At 50.6% G+C, this 17,841-nt stretch overlaps 7 protein-coding genes across 7 annotated transcripts; 3 read left to right on the forward strand and 4 right to left on the reverse strand.

The window, feature by feature from the left end:
- Positions 1–256: 256 nt before the first annotated feature.
- Positions 257–1,027, reverse strand: SMAC4_13886 (uncharacterized protein; the record flags this gene model as incomplete). The annotated part of the gene is made up of 3 exons (XM_066091678.1): positions 911–1,027; positions 656–788; positions 257–603 (listed from the first exon to the last, which is right to left on the reverse strand). Exons 2-3 carry the CDS (start codon positions 777–779, stop codon positions 257–259), a joined length of 471 nt encoding a protein of 156 aa, XP_065947359.1. The 5' UTR covers positions 780–788; positions 911–1,027.
- Positions 1,028–2,975: 1,948 nt separating this feature from the next.
- Positions 2,976–3,669, forward strand: SMAC4_09415 (uncharacterized protein). Its single transcript, XM_066090946.1, has 2 exons — positions 2,976–3,414; positions 3,471–3,669. The coding sequence occupies exons 1-2, from the start codon at positions 3,001–3,003 to the stop codon at positions 3,615–3,617; spliced, it is 561 nt and encodes a 186-aa protein (XP_065947360.1). The 5' UTR covers positions 2,976–3,000; the 3' UTR covers positions 3,618–3,669.
- Positions 3,670–4,800: 1,131 nt separating this feature from the next.
- On the forward strand, positions 4,801–5,212 carry SMAC4_13887 (uncharacterized protein; the record flags this gene model as incomplete). Its single annotated transcript, XM_066091679.1, has 2 exons — positions 4,801–4,975; positions 5,044–5,212. Exons 1-2 carry the CDS (start codon positions 4,827–4,829, stop codon positions 5,210–5,212), a joined length of 318 nt encoding a protein of 105 aa, XP_065947361.1. The 5' UTR covers positions 4,801–4,826.
- A 27-nt stretch (positions 5,213–5,239) lies between these two features.
- Positions 5,240–7,919, reverse strand: SMAC4_13888 (uncharacterized protein; the record flags this gene model as incomplete). Its single annotated transcript, XM_066091680.1, has 6 exons — positions 5,240–5,505; positions 5,750–5,773; positions 5,844–5,966; positions 6,025–6,297; positions 6,353–6,422; positions 6,474–7,919. The coding sequence occupies 6 exons, from the start codon at positions 7,917–7,919 to the stop codon at positions 5,240–5,242; spliced, it is 2,202 nt and encodes a 733-aa protein (XP_065947362.1).
- A 1,782-nt stretch (positions 7,920–9,701) lies between these two features.
- On the forward strand, positions 9,702–10,463 carry SMAC4_13889 (uncharacterized protein; the record flags this gene model as incomplete). The annotated part of the gene is made up of 1 exon (XM_066091681.1): positions 9,702–10,463. The coding sequence occupies one exon, from the start codon at positions 9,702–9,704 to the stop codon at positions 10,461–10,463; it is 762 nt and encodes a 253-aa protein (XP_065947363.1).
- A 116-nt stretch (positions 10,464–10,579) lies between these two features.
- SMAC4_13890 (uncharacterized protein) lies at positions 10,580–12,296 on the reverse strand. Its single transcript, XM_066091682.1, has 6 exons — positions 12,110–12,296; positions 11,875–12,029; positions 11,747–11,788; positions 11,574–11,668; positions 10,921–11,366; positions 10,580–10,841 (listed from the first exon to the last, which is right to left on the reverse strand). The coding sequence occupies exons 1-6, from the start codon at positions 12,248–12,250 to the stop codon at positions 10,602–10,604; spliced, it is 1,119 nt and encodes a 372-aa protein (XP_065947364.1). The 5' UTR covers positions 12,251–12,296; the 3' UTR covers positions 10,580–10,601.
- A 3,434-nt stretch (positions 12,297–15,730) lies between these two features.
- SMAC4_13891 (uncharacterized protein) lies at positions 15,731–17,174 on the reverse strand (the record flags this gene model as incomplete). Its single annotated transcript, XM_066091683.1, has 2 exons — positions 15,731–16,772; positions 16,826–17,174. 2 exons carry the CDS (start codon positions 17,172–17,174, stop codon positions 15,823–15,825), a joined length of 1,299 nt encoding a protein of 432 aa, XP_065947365.1. The 3' UTR covers positions 15,731–15,822.
- Between the last annotated feature and the right edge of the window lie 667 nt (positions 17,175–17,841).

Genomic DNA, 17,841 nt, shown 5'->3' on the forward strand with positions numbered 1-17,841 from the left:
AGCACGAGCAACTACCGCCTCGAGCTACCCAAGGGCATGCGACAATGGCCCACCTTTCACATCTCCCTACTCGAACCCGCACCCAAGAACGCCAGGATCGACAATAAGGTAGAGACATGGAACGAAGGCGACGAGTTCATGGCCGAAGGCATAATGGATTCCAAGATCGAAGACGGAAAAATCTTCTACTATGTCAAATGGGAAGGTTACGGACACGAAAGCAATACATGGGAACCACCAGAATACCTGCTCAACTTCAAGAAAGAGATTGAAAACTGGCATCGCCAGAACCCTGACCGACCGAAGCCGCCAGCTGCTCCAGAGAACCAGGCGATAATGCCTCCAGCTCCCGCAGCCAGTCAGGGTCCCCAACGTCGACAGAAGCACCGACGCTAGCCGAACTACCCTCGACCTCCCCAGAACTCTCACCAAGATCCTTCTGAAACTCCACCATACCACGATCAAACAAGGTCTTTTGCTTCTTCTGGACATGAACCTTCTGCTCTCGGGTACGCATGAGACGAGATTGAAGATCATGGATTTCTTTCATTAATCGACCCTCCTCCTCCTCAAGACGCTGAGACTCCTGAAGAGCGGACGAAACTTCCAAAACTATCAGCCTAGCAAAGATCGAGGGACAAAGAAGGGAACCCACGCCTCTGACCAACATCGACGCCGTCGCAACTCCGCTTTCGACGAATACACTCGCTGCACGAGCTCGACTTGGAAGGATCCATAATGCAGGATCGATTGTGCTGAAAGCAATTGGAACAAGGCATCTCAGGCGACTGACCAAGAACCTCGATACTGTCAGCCAACGCTTTGACTGTAAAGCTTCGTTTTTGAGAACGACTGGACGGGGCACGACGAGACATGGTGAAAGACGATGAAAGGAAGAACAAGAACTCACCAGACGAAACAGGGTGTCACAGAGTTGTTAAGGAACGATGATCAAGGAAAAGGAGAAGGTGTTGAGGCACGGCAGGCAATAAACGAACAAGCGTCCCTTTATCATAAGGTTACATCACGGCTTCGAGGACAAAGCCACAAGAGAGGGGGCATCGTGTTACGATCCAATAAGGGATCACTTATGTAATTAGCTACATAGACCAATAGGGAGGGCGCCGCAGTACCGGCGCCGCCGCAGCGGCGCAGCGGCGCACCATAGAGGACCCTTATATAAAGAAGTCTCCCAGACCTCTTATATAGGGCTCCTCAGCAAGCAATAGCTATCACAATCTACCAGTACCTTTTGGCTACTACTCCGTTACTCTATTGTTCTATCCCAGCGATAATACTCCTGTGCGTGTAACGGTTCGTCACACTAAGATTCCATCTATGACAGAAGATTTCAGATGGGAAGAAGAAAAAAGGAAGAGAACTAGATACAAGCGTGCAAACCCAAATAAAAATATCCTGGTCGCACGAGCGATAGCGGGACCTATATGTGGGTCGCTGGCTGCCAGCGCCGTCACAGCAACTGGTGATGGAGAAGTTGCCGAAGAAACACTGGGATCGCATCAACGTTTTCAGCAAGACTCAGATACCCTCCCAGAGCTTAAAGAAAAGATCAACCACAAGATTGAGCTTGAGGAAGGAAAGAGTCCCCATGATCTCGGATACAACTCGTTGTACAAGATGACTCGGGAGGAGCTGGAGGAATGTCGTCAATACATTACTGAAAACTTTCAAAAGGGTTTCATTGACCTCGGTCAGAAGCCTATTCTTGAAGAATTGGTTCCTACATGTTACGATCCAATCATGGAGACTAGACTAGCCGACCAATCAGATCGGACCCGAAGGGAGGACCCGAGACGAAGGCTCGGGTCCACGGGTCCAGTATATCGGGTCCATGAAGACCGGTATAAAAGAAGGCCTTCCCCGGCCTCTTGTTACCGGTTCTTCAGCAAGCAATAGCTATCACAATCTACCAGTACCTTTTGGCTACTACACTGTTACTCTATTGTTCTATCCCAGCGATAATACTCCTGTGCTTGTAACGGTTCGTCACACTTGGATATGCGTAGTCATTCGAGGAGAGAAAGAAAGGGAGGAGTGTATACGTTCTGGTGATACATAATAGGGTTGAGCCATACCCAGGCCAGACCTACACTAGACCCACAGGCACAGTCACAAATAATGTGACAAGGTTATTGTGGTTGTTGTTGTTGTTGTTGTCATTTTAAACGTCTACTTCCGCCTCCCATAGGGCATGAGACGTGCCGCATCGGTGAATCTAGCGTACAAAATTGAGAGCAATGCCCTAACTGTCCACCAGAACCATTAATCCGAGGGCAAATCGAGGCTTATTACCAGTACAGATCATGTGTTGCCTATAGCGTAAACGCGGTCCATGTCACACGGACATTTGCCCATAGTTCTGGGTTAGGGTTGCCGAGGCTTAGCAGAGTCTCAATGCCTGACATCAGCCTCATGAATGCCCGGTGGCCGCAGGCCGCGAGGCTCAACCTCGCTTTGGCCAGACTCTCAGCTACCAGCATCGCTCACCCAAGCCCCTCTCGACGCCTTCAGGCTAGCGAGCCAACCACCGAACTGCCGACGACGCTAGTAAGCGAGATGAGGCAATCCCCAGTCATCACAGAAGCGATCACAGCAACCAAGCAAGGATTAGAGCGACCGAACGAGGATCGGCGCCAGAAGAAGGAAGTAGAATGGTTGAAGGCACTCAGGAAGATCCACATGTATGAAGATCGCTAGATAGATACCCTGAGGCCTAAAGCAACAAGGCTTGGTACGTACCTTAGTACGCACCAAACCTCTTTGGCATAAGAAGGCCTTGAAGCCCGGCCTGGATGGAAAGGGTTCAGAGGATTCAACAAGGCCTTCGGGACCAAAGTAGTTTATCAGCGAAATTGAACTACTGTTCCAAGCCCAGAACACTGCCCTTGTCACACGTACATGTAGTCGAGAGATTCTTTGACATTTTGGAAACGAAGCCATATACACGACATCCAAGACCTGAATTAAGCATTAGCCTCAATGGATCATACTAACCCCGTTTACCTGCCTCATCCGCAATCCGAAAAGGACTTTCTGGCTCAATACTACACCAAGCTCTCCTTAGCGGACACGGATGCGGACAAAAAATCTCCCATTCCTGCACCTGCCCCTTCCACTGTCATGGTTACACCTGAAGCGCCAGCCCAGCAATCCCAGATTGTCACAGAGACCACGGGCACGGGAGCCCCAGGCCTCACCATCACCACGGTCACGGGCATTGCGGGTACATCTACGCGCACTATAACCGGACCGGACGGAACCGTCCTCGTCCCACTTCCCATCCCCGCCCACTCCGGCTGTGAACTCTCCCCGCAAATGGCCAAAGCGATGGAAGATTATGCGGTCGAGCATTGTTGCGACTACATGAAGGCCAAGAATCTGCTTAGAGACAAGGTAAGCAAACGAGCAGTAAAAAGTTAGATGAGGAACTGGAAACTTGCCATCACTAGGTCGTGGCAAAGGTCCTCGAGAACACTCAAGTGAAGCTCATAGAATTGTTGCAAAATGAACTTGATCGGATGAGCAGCGAGGAGGAGGATGATGATCTCGACCTTGACTCCGAGATGGAGGAAGGTGACCGGACCTTGGAGGGTTAAGATCAGAGGAGGATTGGAAACCATAACGCCGCATAACGAACGATGTTCGGGGAAGGCTGAAAAGCTGATCTGGTTGCATTCACTTAATACTGTAGGGTTCGAGACGGAAGACATGTACCTCACTTTTCCTTGATGCTTGCACTTTTACTTTCCCGGCACTTTGGGGGGGGGGGCCTGTTATCAGAGCGCAATACCCGCGGTACGGGTATACTGGCACCATCTCAGGTCGCGGCCGTACAAGCTCCTCTTCCGGTAGCTGAACCTTGGACTTCAACGAAAGCATTTCTTTGGCAGTATAGACAGCTGCTTTATGTCTTACTATCAGTGCGATCGCCGCTTGGCGTCGGTTCCATACGCCCACAGGTCCCAAAGAAAATAAAAAGTAAGGCATCAGTGTATTGTCCGCTTAAGGACACTGGTTATCGCAACGGCTATGTGGTGGGGGTGGAAAAGGCATAGGACGGTAAGAGCGGAAAAACAGCTGGAGCGTGCCCTGGGCGAAGATGGGACAGGCGTTGGCGCCGACCGCGGAATAAATGGGATGGGAAATGGAAGGTCGGTCAATGATCAGAGCGACCCAAGAGCGAGGGAAGCGCTCAGGAAGGCTAAGAGATCGAGAGGTTGAGGTTGATGAGGTTTAATGTCGGAGTTGGTCGAGTGACGTGTCTGTGTTTCGGCGATGGTTGAAGTCTTGCCCTTTATGACCTCGAAGGAGTCTTGGTGTTTGTCCGGTCCGCATCCTGGTAAAAAAACAGTCGATAAAAATAGCTTTAAACATAATTGTTATCCACCGAACAAAAACGTCTCACTGGGCTATTCCGTGAATATTACTGCTGTTGTGTATGATTTCCAGCCTGCAATATTTCGCCTAGTTAAATGACTTCATTCGCTTCATTGCATCACCCGACTTGCTCTTTTCCCTATGTGGACCCAGCACCATGGCCCCATGCTCTATCACTACATACAAACATAAACTGCGCCCTAATGAACCCTGAGAATACCTCATCAATCATCACGATCGCTGACGTACCTGCCGTCCATCTGCAGCGCAGCAAAGCATATCCCTATGATCACGAACGGCCAACCGAATAAACCATCAAAAGAGAAATCGTCCGAGTCCGAACCGGACTAAACCGAGACGGGAGGGACGGACGGGGACACCACGGCTCGCTCAGTCGTGGGCACAGCCTCACGATATCACACTACAAGATGCTCATCGGCAAAATGCTCAAACTGAGGCAGCAACTCAACAAACTCTCCAAACCCATCTTCGTCTACCTTGCCGCCCTCCAAGACGTGCCCGTCAACCCCATCAACATCACTACCACCCTCGCGACCGCCGCGACTACGACGACTTCGTATTATGTTGCGAGCACTTCTACTGAGAGTCCGACGGCGGTTGTCAGATCCAGTTTGATCATCAAAGAGTCGTACCGCCGCCCACGCCGTTTCCTTATGCGTACTCGTTGTCGTCATACCCGTCTGAGTCCGGGCCGGAACTGGGATCGGTTATCTGGTGGGGTGGAAGCGGGATGGAAGAGGCGGAGGAGAGCGTGTTGGGGATCATCATCAGGGGTTTGGGTCTGTGGGTTTAGGATTCCACTTCCTCTTTGCCTCTTATCTCACGGGGGAGTGGGATAAACGAGCGTGAAGAGCACTTTCTCCAGGTCTTCGATCACCTGTCGGCTAAGGTTGTGCTTGATCCGCTCCGGTTCCATGATGGTGGCGAACATCTCACGGCAGGTCGAGCGGACGATGAGCTCGAGGCGCTCAGGGGGCTTGAATTGAGAGTTCAGGGTGGGATCGACGTTTCTGAGAGTAACGTCCGCGACTATGGCCATGGACAGAAGGTCGGTCGACTTGGCTAGGTCTTCAATTTGCTGGATTCCTGTGTTTTGGAGGAGAGTTTGTTAGCTTGTGTTTGTGGGAGGTGTGATGGTCTGGGGTTTCTGGCGTTATGCGGTAGGAGGCGTCACGGTTTTGCTTGAGGTTTGTGCTGCGTATCTTGGGTCGGGATGGATGGTGGGCCAGGGTATTTCAACAAGGAGCGTGCATTCAAGGTTTGCATTGGCGACAATGGGCATCTGAGCCATGGGGATTGGGCTTCAGGTACTTGGGTAGAATCCACGTACCACAATTCATGATAATTCCGGCACCTGTTGAAAATCGAGACGCCTTGTTAGCAGAAAGACGGAGGAGTATGCCAGTAAATGAAACGCTTCGTACTTTGAGTAAACGGCGTGAAATCGGTCCAACCGTTCAGAGGCGCCTGTTGTCGAAATTTGGTGTCGATCTTGAAGGCTGTGTACATTAGGCGGTTCAGTCTATCTGGTTTGATCAGATCCTTAGCTGCTGTACTATTAGCAATTGCGTACGCTTGAAGTGTGACAGACATGCCGTTACCTACCGTGTACGATGGCTCTTTCAGGCATCCCAGGCCAGTCCATCTGCGGACTGAGCAAGTCGATGCCTTCGTGATTCATGACCATATCCCTCTCTGATTGTATGTACAACCACAATCTGTGGCTGGGCAAGCGAAGGTATTCGCTGACAAGTAACTCCCGATTGCGTTGGCGAATCCCTTCGTCTATTCCGTTGGACCATGAGTCAATCTTTATCCTCAAGATTTTCATCCTTACGACTTGATCAATGTCCTTCTCTATGGTATCATAGGACCCGCCTAAATCAGGACATCATCAGCGACTTTCTAAAGTTCTTGCAGCTTGGTGCCATACCTAGCAGTTCGTAGTCGTCCAGAAAGGAGGCGTCAGCTTCCGATAAGCCCCGTGTCAGTGCATGTAGTTCCTTGATTGACTTGAAGAAAGCCTCGTCATCCGGCTTTCTCTCATCATTCACCAATGCCTTTTTGTATTCGCGATGTCGTTCCAGGTGCCGAAGCCGAATCTTCTCATGATCCTGGACTGTTGGTGGAAGGGTAGGCATTACCCATAATGCAGCCTTCTCCGAGCCCAGAGAACGTGACACTGCTTCCAGCTTCTTGAGTGTCTTGAGACGATCCTCCTTATCTTCCCCCGTGAATATCTTCCCAATCTCAAGAGGAGGAGCAGTCAAGTACCACTCCAGTGTCCTTGCGAATGCCTGCTTAGAATTGTAAACAAGACTGGTGCAGCGTAGACAATTGTCGAGAAAGATTGAGTTGATGATGTTGACATGTTGGCTTTCGATCGGGAAGAAGGGAAAGCGGAACTTATCATCCTTTCCTCTCCGTCCATCATAGCCCTCTTGAAAGACCAGGCGGCCATTCACAATCTCGCTGTAACTGTTTTCTGCCTTGCGTACAGGCAGATCAGCCAACATGCCGTTGACATGGCCATAAGGATCCATCACCAAAGACCTTTGGAAATCCCTTTCCTCTTTGACCTCGGGAGATTGGTCTTCAAGTGGGTTAGGTAAAATCAAAGAGCGAAGAACTACCATGATCTTTGGAGATATCGGCGCAAAGGTATGGAGCTCCACGTAGCCAAGGGCTTCTTCCTTGTCCGATTTGATATCTCGGGCATATTTGTTCGGCCCTTCATGCACTGAATAGCTATTGTCTGCGAGGATGAACTCGTTCTCCGCTTCGGATGGTACGCACAGAGCCATGTAAGAACTCTGCACATGCGTAACAAACCACATAGCATCGTTGTAGTACATCTTCTTGGGAAGCTCACGTATCCAGTTCAGCTCCGGGTCCATCTCAAGGTTGATGAGTGTTTCGATATTGTGCAACCAGACCTGCATAGGGGTTTTGAATTGCGGATGTTCTTCCATGTACTCGCGAAGAAGTTCCCGGTCGTTCTCGGAATATGCCTCGGGTCTTTCGTGGAAGAAGCGGGTATGAAACCGATGGCCGCGGTACTTCATGAGGAAGAGAAACTTGCGAATCAAGTTTCGCTCGTCCCGGGTGAGAACAACTCCACCCTCTTTCGCTTCATATGCCTTTGTGATCTTGGTGAAGATGTGTGCTGCCTGGGCCTCCAGTTTGGAGAGCAACTTCTCGACCTGTCTTTGCTCCCCGTTGGGCTTCGTGAAGTCGTCGTACATGTTGATCTGCCCCAAAATCCTGGAAACGGGCTTCTCGGTGAAGGCGGCAGCGTCCTGGGTTAAGTCGAGGCTGCTAATTACCAGGTCTCCTGGAAACATGCCCTTCCCATACTTGGGCTTCGGAGTTCCTTTGGATCCTTTGGGCGCTTTGGGGACCCTGTGGGCAAAGTTCTTGAGAAGGAACTGGGGGACAAAGTGTTGGTACTGTCCATTCGATGCGGCGGGTGCCATGACGTTAGGCTTGGGGTGTGACATGGTGTGATGAGAGGTGTTGTTATTCTCGAAAGCAACGTCGAGGTGGGAGGAGCTTTGACTTGGGAAGAAAGTGTGTAGCGAATGTGTGTCGTTACCGATTTCTTTTGTGAAAAGCCAGGTCGTCCATGGGGATATATATAACGAGCTCAGCCACGGCCGTCCTCGATAGAATCGTGGGAGTGACATTCCAAAACATCAGAGACCCATTCGTGAGGCCGTGAGGCCTACAGCAGCGGGGTTGGTTTTGTAGGCCCCTCATCTTGTAGGCCCCCAAAAGAAGAAAGACTGCGCTGATTGGCAGCTTGAAAATCGTCCTACCAGTCAATTCGTTCGCATTTACAAACGCCACGCGAATTGGGCTCAGCTGCTTGAGTTGGTGATTTGTATGCCTCCATTGCGTGCAATCAAAGGGTCTGGCCGCAGGAGACGTCGCCGTCAAGCACCACCAACGTGGGAGGATTTTCGGACTGAACGAGTCGTCACTTGACAGGCCGTAAGCGGACTAGCTTTGTAGACCTCTAAGGGGAAGAGTGGGGGAGATGACATGATGATTCTTCGCACGCAGACGTATCAAATTGCGCCGTCTGTCGCAGTCCTGTCGAAGTATCAGAGAATGGAGGAGGTTGTGTTGAAATTTGCGATGCAGAAGGTGGGAAATGGAGAGGAAGGAGGGGAAGAGCGGGTGACATTCTCGCACCTCAATGGCATAAATTGCCTTATGAACACTAATTCCCCACAAATTTCAACAACAACAAATCAGTTGGTAGAGCGTTCGTAGCTCGCATAGCGAGGAAGACTTGCTTGAGTCTGTTGTACGACACCCATGCGTCGCCTGCGCCCCCTGAGGCGTTACCCCACGCTGTCGGCACTAGCCACGTAGATGGCGCTGGAGCCGTCGACTAAACGTCTGTGTGGAAACCCATACCTGTATCTTACAGGCGCCAGCCCTGTAAGACTTCACCAAAGCATTTTTTGTGTGGTATGGACAACTACCTTATGTCTTACTGTTGGGGCGATCGCCGCTTGGTGTCGGTTCCATGAACCCACAGGTCCCAAAGGAAATGAAAAGTAGGGCATCAACGCATTGTCTGCTCAAGGACACTGGTTATCACAACGGCTTGGTTGTTGACAGCACTGGCAGCCTAGGCTCTACTGGAATTTGCAGGTTCCACTTGGATTTACAGCCCTACCCGCGCCACGGCCCCATAAGTGGTGCAAGCTACCAGGCCGCTACTGGTACACTAATGCTAACCTTGTAGACCCCGTGACAGAAAGCCACGACCCTCGCCCAAGTCGAGTTATTGATTAACGCCCTGAAGTCTCTAGGTCCAGAATGCCCAGCCTCTAGAAAAGAAATGTCCTTTGGGCCATTGGCATATAGTGGGGAGGGAGCCGCCAGCCATCTTACGCTTGACATGGTGAAACAGAAACAGACTCAACACGACGCCTCATGCTCCACCATAGCCTTGAGAAAACATAGTGCTCTAGTTTCTTTTTATTTTGTCCTTGGAGGCAGGATAGAGGAATCTCCAGCATTTTTACAAACTCAATCCATTGATCGTCAACGGTATAGCATTTGCTGCCTCCAGGACAACACGATCAACACGATCATCCTCGAGTGCCTCATCTACGTCGCCTCGCTCAAAACCTTCGTTCCCTAAAGCTACGATGTCTCAACGACTGCACAATACGGAGGGTTGGGAAGATGATAAGGGCCAAGAGCAGTCTCGCTCTGCACCTCTGCAACAAATCCCCGCCGCCATCGCCATGTCCGCTACCCGTATGCCCGCTCCCCGGCTCCCAGCCGCTCCAACTACTAGTTCCGCCGATATAGAGACGTCCGCCGGCTACAAGATTTCGTGGAAACAACTCTTCAACAAACTCATCCACTTCTTTCTATCTGAATTGGTCTGCGTGGATAACAAAAGCCCGAAGCAGGTGGAAGTAGGCTTACTTCTTTTCCCCCTACGACATTTCAAAATAACGCTAACACCTATAAAGAATCTGTATTACAACGTTCCCATATCACGTAGCAATATTCGCTTGCTTCAACTATTGCCGTCTGAAAACGAGGACGCCGCAATACACTGTCGGCTCTTCTGCACCGCATTGGACTCAAAAGGCACTCGTCCGTATGAGGCCTTATCCTACGTGTGGGGCTCCGAGGCCAAGCCTTGTTCCATCTCTATAAACGGGTGCGACTTGGCCGTCGGAGAAAATCTTCACGCAGCGCTGTTACATCTTCGAGATCACTCCATTGAACGAACTATATGGATAGATGCCATTTGCATCAACCAAGAAGACGAAGAAGAAAAAGGACACCAAGTTCAGTCTATGGCGAAGATCTACGCTAAAGCAAGTCGCGTAATTGTTTGGCTTGGAGAAGAGGCAGCCGGTAGCGACCAAGCGCTCGAAGAAATACGCATCGCAGCCGAGCTGTCTACAAGACGATTAGACAATAAAGCGGGAATCCTTACACTGCTTCAACGACCGTGGTTTCAGCGCATCTGGGTAAGGGAACCAATGTCAAAGTATTATGACTAAGGAAACTGACAGATGGATGCAGGTACTTCAGGAAGTTGCCGAGGCTCGCCATATCCTGATCAAGTGTGGTTCTGCTGAGATTGACGGATTTGCATTCTGCTCAGGCCCAAATGCATTGAACCTGTCCACACCTCAATCTTAACTATCCAACGGCTTCTGTGAGTACACCGAGCGAAAGGCCACATACCCATGATTGCTCGGATCCTTCAGTTCGGACTTCAAATGAGCAATATAGGTGGTAATCTCCTCCTTCTCCCAGCCCATTACATTACTGAACATGAACTGGCTCAAGCCCTCAAGATCTGTCGTCCAAGTTGCGTGGAAGTAAAGACCAACTTCCTTCATCTTCTTGTCACTGGACCAAGATGAGACCGGGATCTGGAAGAATAACTGGTCAGCTTTCTTGTTTCCGGACACAGGTTGGAAGAGTCTTGTAATAGGGATTGGCATAACTTACAGGCAACTCTTTCTTCGTAATATTTACGAAACCAGCCTCCTTCATCCCGTTTTCCTGCAAATTAGCTGGAATAAGGTCGACCGGGTTTCCACCACGCCTTCCAGCTTCTTGCCAAATTTTACCCCACTGGCTCATGGCACTGTCCTCGGTGACGGAATTGTCTTCGGAAAAGATGTCGCCAGAAGAATCAGCGTGTTCAATCCAGCCACCTGGTTTCAGGCACCGATAAGCCTCCTTATACACCGCAGTCCAGTCTTTAATAGAACCAGTAAGCCAGCGAATATGGACGAAATCGAAATGGTTGTCCTTATAGGTCCATTCCTTAGAAGCGTCATCGATTTCGAAGCGGAGGTTAGAGGGCACCCAGCTGGGTTGAATAGGCGAAATGTCTGTACCAGTTACACTGCAGTTGGGAAACTTGTCGGCCATATCAATAGCCCACAACCCTATACTCGAATTAGCATCATACACCCACTAGAAAATATTGCTGGAAGATCACATCAACTGTGAGGGCATCTGTTCTGGCATTGGTGCCTGTGCAGTAACAGAAGCCTTTTTGGGGTGGCTGAAAATGAAAGCTTTAGGTCGGGGATGGGGGAGCTTCGCTCTGCATTACTGCCGGAACAAACGCGGCCTATATCAAAGGAACTTACCGGTGCCTGTGCCAATATCAAGGATGTTCTTTGGATCTTCTGTAATAGGAGCCGAGTAAAGCTCGCCGTCCAAGAGAAGAGTGATCGTGTGATGGCTAACGATGAAGCAGAAACATGAGTACATCTATACAATGTGCGGTGTTTAATAATGGCGGCAATTATATTGAACTCACAAGATATCCAATGTCTCATTTGCCTTCTCATCGTTGGGAGCCCTGCATGACAAGAGGCGCATTAACTCCATGAAATTTCAATGTGGCGGGAGCTTGGTTTTCATCAACATGTTCTCAGCAAGACTCACCAATACTCTCCGTCTGTCACACTGTCACTGTGATAGGTACGGCCATTAATCATCCGATACTTCAGGATGCTTGAACTGATCGATGCAGTAGAACTTTCGACATCGCTCCCCAGAGTTGAGTCCCAGTCATTCTCTGGATCCTCCTCTGGAAGTCCCTGTAAGACGTAGGACAATTGTGTTAGGAAAACGTTGAAACAACTTGACTATCGAGCCCTGGACCGGTCAAGATACGTACCACATCAGCCCAATGGGCTCCAGACAGAAGGCCAGGCACTGCAGTACCTGGAGACGCGGGACCAGGTGTAGGAGATTTTGCCGTGACCGGAGATGCAGGATCAGGTGTCGGCGACTGAGTCTTTTGCGCCGGGGAACTCATGATCGAATTCGCGATGTCTTCAATCTGGAAATTGAGAATGGGTGAAGAAGATGGAACGGTCAATATGCAACTCGGATGCCAGAGCCATTCGCTTTTATGGAAGGCTACCTCTACCAGTGCCAGATCACTCGCCTCCTGGCAGTTCAACCCTGGTTTGTTTGTTAGCGTGGATCCTACACTACGACCTCTTTTGACAGCGGAGAAACACAGGATTCCGGAACTCTCACTGGCCCAAACCACCAGAAACCACCAGGGTGACGAACAATACCCGGCTCAGACCATTGCTCGTATTCCACAAAAAAAACCAGAACTTCTGCACGGAATGCTGCCATGTCAATGTGACAGCGGGTGCATGCTACCCCTCATGGAGCAGTCAACCGCTTCGATAGTCTCTAGGGCGGACGTTGGTACTTCCAATCCGTCCATATGAGATGATAGGAAGCAATGATGGGGAAAATGCATGATTGGTGGCTGGAAGAAAACAAAGGCACATGTTGTCAATCCAGGTCCACTAGACATGGAGATTCAAGTTGGACTCGGGGCGCTCTTTCCACGTCACAAGCTCCCAAAAACCACAGGAGCGATGATTGAGAAACGGTTGATTGGCGGCTTGGTTGACAAGGAAGAACGGCGGGCCAGACCAGGACCAAATATCTTGCCTAGGTACTTGAGGATGGAAAGCCAGGGTGGAGTCTCTTTCCAGTGGGCTCCAGCAACCGGCCTGGGTCTTGTAGCTGGGTTGGCTCCGAAATTTGAAACTTGTCAACCCGAGTCTCAAGTGGAAAGCCCTACCCTCCTCTACCTGCCTTCCTTCCTTTCCTAGACATCGCACTTCCCTTTTTGTCCACAGAAAGAACCAGCCACTCCACTCCCTCCAGACTCTCGAAAAACAGCCAAGTGCCCTGGCTCAGTGAAGAAGCGCTTCTTGAGGTACTCGTCTGGGCTAGAAACGCCGCTTAAACCAAACACTGGCCACCAAAAGGGCATGAAATGCTCGCCATCGAAGAGAAGGGTCGCCAAACGGTGACTGTTAAGAGGAGGAGTAAGCGGCCGTTTTATACAAATGGAAGAATATATAGTCAACTTACAAGGTGTCCAACATTTCATTAGCCTTGTTGTCGTTAGGTGCCCAGTATTCTCCATCTGTCACGCTATCGCTGTGGTAGGTCCGACTCTCAATGGTGCGATATTTGAGAATATTCGAACTAATCGAGGCAGTCGAGCTTTCGACATCGCTCCCTAGGGTTGAATCTGTGTCGTTATCGGGAAGTTGCTACCACAGGGAGAGTACGTGTGCTAGCAACCAGCTCATTGAATTGACCGAAAGTCACAAGATAAGTTATGAAGCAGAACGAACTTGATGACCCCAGTGAGCTCCAGGCAGAAGACCCTCCGTCTGAGGGTCGAGGACGCAGGGCCAGGAGTAGGTGAGTTTCCTTCCCCGTTAGAGAACTCATGGTCGGATACGCGGTGTCCTCTTCGGAAAGTGTTGTCACGGCGCTGGCGGACCACTACATCACTAGGCTATGTTCCAAAAGGATACAAGTAACCGAAGCTGGCAATTCGGTCGCTCAAGTGGTCTTATATAGTTGTGATAGCAGTCGAGAGGCACAACTGCAAGGCTGCCATCACAAGTGTCTGAGTGAGAAGATGAAGCAACCGAGTGGCACATCAGGTGCGAGAGCCGCGCAGTTTAAGGGAGTTGTCAGATACATATGACCACTGAGCGAAGCTGCCAAACGCCCAAACATTGAAGCTCCATCAAGGTGACAGAACAGATGACAGCTTTGTCCCCCCTATAGTTGACAGAAGAGCGACTGTACCATCCCCCTTCTTGCCTTAGGGACAGTCCATTTATCCCTGAGCCATTTGTTATTATCCTTCTCGCTATGTGCAAGGGTTCTGTGCCCTTTTGGAGTTATCTCGACTCACTAAAGGGCGGCCACCTACGCCAAAATCCACTCAGCGTGCATAAGATGCCAGCAAGGTCGCAGCACTATGCTGAGACCCGGCGCCATTTGACCAGTGAGAAGCAAAACCGTTCGAACCCAATTGTCTGCCCATCATGAACTTCGCGAAATGCATGCTTTTGATAGCCAGTTGTTCATCGCTTGCTGACAGTGACCAAATTGGTTGCGGTAGCCGGAACCCAGCACGGGGCCGCGGTGCATACTGCATGGAAGAACGCCGACTACCCCTGCAATGCGGTTAACCCCGCTCGGGGCTTTACAGCACACTGGGAAAGTGTTCCGCAACATCCCCTGAAAGCCAATTCTGACAACGGTTCCGACATGGGCAGTTGGCTGCACTAGCAACGCACCATTTTTTGTCTTCGTATCCTCGGAGTCTTTTATTGTTATGTCTTTCACAGCCATGCTCGCAAGCATGAGATCTGTCTACGCTCTCCCCATGTCTATTCTCCGGCTTCGTAAAGTTGTCCATCATCATCGGAAAGTTGGGAGGTTGGCAAGGAGCTGGCTATCACATGGTGCCACTCGGTCAGCAAAACGGGAGTGCCGCGACGCCCTGCAAACGCGTTGAAACGGTTCAGAGATTGTGAAAAGTCACACAGTCAAAAACTCCGACTTATGGAAGACGGAAGCTGGAACATTGTCCACTTTGTATCCTGAGAGGCCGGGCACAGGACAAAAATGGCATTCCACTGGAGTCCATGCTATTTGGCCGAGGGTATCCACTCGATAACCTTTTGAGAACCCGGAAGCCAATAGTTTTGAGGCCTTCGACAGATGCTGCTCACCGTTGTGCAAACAACATGTAAGTGTGCCACTCTGACTGGGTTTTGCAATTCTTGCCCGTGTTGGACTCGCATATTTTCTGGGAAAGGGTAGCTGACTTGCCGCAGGAAGTATCCGGACCATCGAGTCCTGTGTTGGGTACAGGCCTCCCTTTGTGGGACTACAGAGGGCATCGGAGCTTCCGTGGAACGAGAATCATGGTCTTGTTGATGGAATGGTTGGCCTGAGTTTGTCAAGCATGCAATAAGCGGACAGGGAAGCCTTTATTGCACAGTCTTAGTGGACTGCTCTCGAGTTGGTGGAAGGCTTCCGCTCAACTCAAAAAGATTGGCATGATGTGACGAACCGTTACAAGCACAGGAGTATTATCGCTGGGATAGAACAATAGAGTAACGGAGTAGTAGCCGAAAGGTACTGGTAGATTGTGATAGCTATTGCTTGCTGAAGATCCGGTAACAAGAGGCCTGGGGGGGCCTTCTTTTATACCGGCATTCCTGGACCCCGATATACCGGACCCGGGACTTCGGGTCCTACCTGATTGGTCATCTAGTCTAGCCTACATAGGATTCTCTGATTAGATCGCAACAATTAAGAGTTTTAACCTTCAAGTCGAATGCGCGCAAAAGGTATTTTTCTATAATGGAAACTGAAAGTATGCAAGTCTAGTCTATATGCTTCGAAAACAAGGAAAACCCTCCCAAAATTGCAAGGAGCTGGAAAAACAAAAAGGTGAATATCAATGTACAAGCCGCCAGCAGCACATGTTCGCTTTCTCTTACACATCCCCCGTCCACGCTACATCAATCATCAAACCCCCTAGTCACAACTGCCACCAACCCTCAAGATATGTCCTGTCAAGGGATCCCTCATCGGCTTTAAATCCCAATACTCCCCGCGCTCCTTATTTCCTTCATCTTCAAATACTCTGGCCCAAGCGAGTCTCAACGGAGCCGGCAAGCTCCAACACGCACCTTCATCATTGTGCAGCCACATCCTGACCAAATGTCTGGCCTCCCCGGAGGTCTTATCATTCTCAAAGGCTTCTCTTCTGTGCAGCAGAGCCATGTTATTGATGAACCTCAGATCCCCGCGGACCATGCGTGGTTTGATCTCGTGTTGCTTGGCGATGAAATGCATAGCATCAAGAGCTTCAGCTTGAGCCTCCGTGAGACCGGGAATGCCCGGTGTGCGAGGGCTGAAAGGCTCCGATCCGACAAGGAGACGGCGGGAGAAGGAGGTGATGAGCCGTCCATCATGCCAGTACATCAGTGCGCGCTTGTAATAAGCGGGATCGCGTCCGAGAGTGTCAAATGGCCAATCGGGAGCGGCCAGGGTGTGAATGAGGTCCGGTCTTGTGCGTGCAATCTCGTTGTAGATGGTGTAAGCGGAGGCGATGCAGCTTTGCCCACCTGAGGCGGCCAAGCCTTGGGTGAAGAGGCAGAGGGTGTCGGTAACGCAGTCTGTGTGAAAGGGCTTGTCTTCACCGTATTGGTCGTCGAAGCCGGTAGTCTCGTCGCCGCGCTTAATGACGTGAATAAGCATGGATCCCCGTTGGTCCTGCTTACCGCGTTGCTGACCGATGTAGGAGGTGATGCCAAGGTAAATGGCGGTGAGGTCTGTGATGGCATAGTCGTCTGGGTTGAGGCCACGGATGATGGAGAAGCCTTTTCCGATGTAGATATCGTCGCGAATACCCGAGAGGATAGGACCAAGGTTGGGAAGGGGGAAAAGATCTTTGGTGACTTTGTGGCTATCGAGTCCATATGCTGCGTTGGTGTCAGCCATTTGTATGCATGCTATGGGAGAAAGACATACGTACACTTGAAAATTGACAATGCCTCAAGCACCTCCATCTTGTCCGCTGGTGTGAGATGGTAGACATACTCATCTTCTTTCTCAAAGTCATCAACAGTCCACACCAGCGGACCTTGGAGCTTTGTAGGCCAGCCAGCAGGTACAGAAGTTGGAAGACATCCGGCCCTGACACGGGCAGCTGCCCGGTCTCGGTACTTTTTCTCATTTACAGTATAAGAGATGTCGGAATATGGCTTGTTGACCTCGGCCTTAGCTTGCTGAACTCTGTAGGCGTCAATGTTGAAGCGAGCGCGGAGGCCCTGGGAGTAGTAGGATGGGCCAGAAGAGCCCATGTTGCCAATGCTCATCATCATGGTTGCGGTGTTGATGGGTCAAGGGCCTGCTTGGCTTGGTTGTTACGGGTTTGTTGAGTAAGGAAGTATGTCGTTGATGTGTGTGTTGACGTGTGGATGTGATGGTTGATGAGGGGAGACATGGTCGTTGAGGAGAAGCCCTGAGATTTTATATGGCGTTGAAGCCATCATAACTACACGTCCACGGTGGAATCTCCTCGAGCATGATGCTGCCCATGTCGTCTACGGCCTTTCTCGCTATTTCCTCTTCGAGATACTTTCAGCCCTATGCCTAACTTTGCCGTCAGCCCTACTGCGTCAGCTCCACCGTGAAACGCTGCTGCGAGTTGACTGTGGTTACAGATCGGTAGTAGGTAGTCCATGACTCGGCGTTAACACCAATGTGGTGTTGCAGGCAGAGTGATCGGCCCGTCCGATAGTCCACGGTTAACGAGATAGCTCCGTTGAAACAAGGATCAAGAGTGCCGCAACGTACCATTGAAACCACCAAGGTGTTGTAGTTGGTGATGCCGGTTTGGTTTCGTCCAACCAGGTAGCTGTCTACAGAGGAGGGATAGGAATGACAGCCATCCGCACATGGCTAATGTGCGGCAAGGGCACATGGGGGGAGGGATCCTGGTTCAGAGGCGGCGATGTCGATACGTGGGTGAGAGGAAGAACGCTTCAT

This window comes from Sordaria macrospora, chromosome 6 (assembly GCF_033870435.1).
Source record: "Sordaria macrospora chromosome 6, complete sequence".
In the NCBI taxonomy this organism is placed as follows: domain Eukaryota; kingdom Fungi; phylum Ascomycota; class Sordariomycetes; order Sordariales; family Sordariaceae; genus Sordaria; species Sordaria macrospora.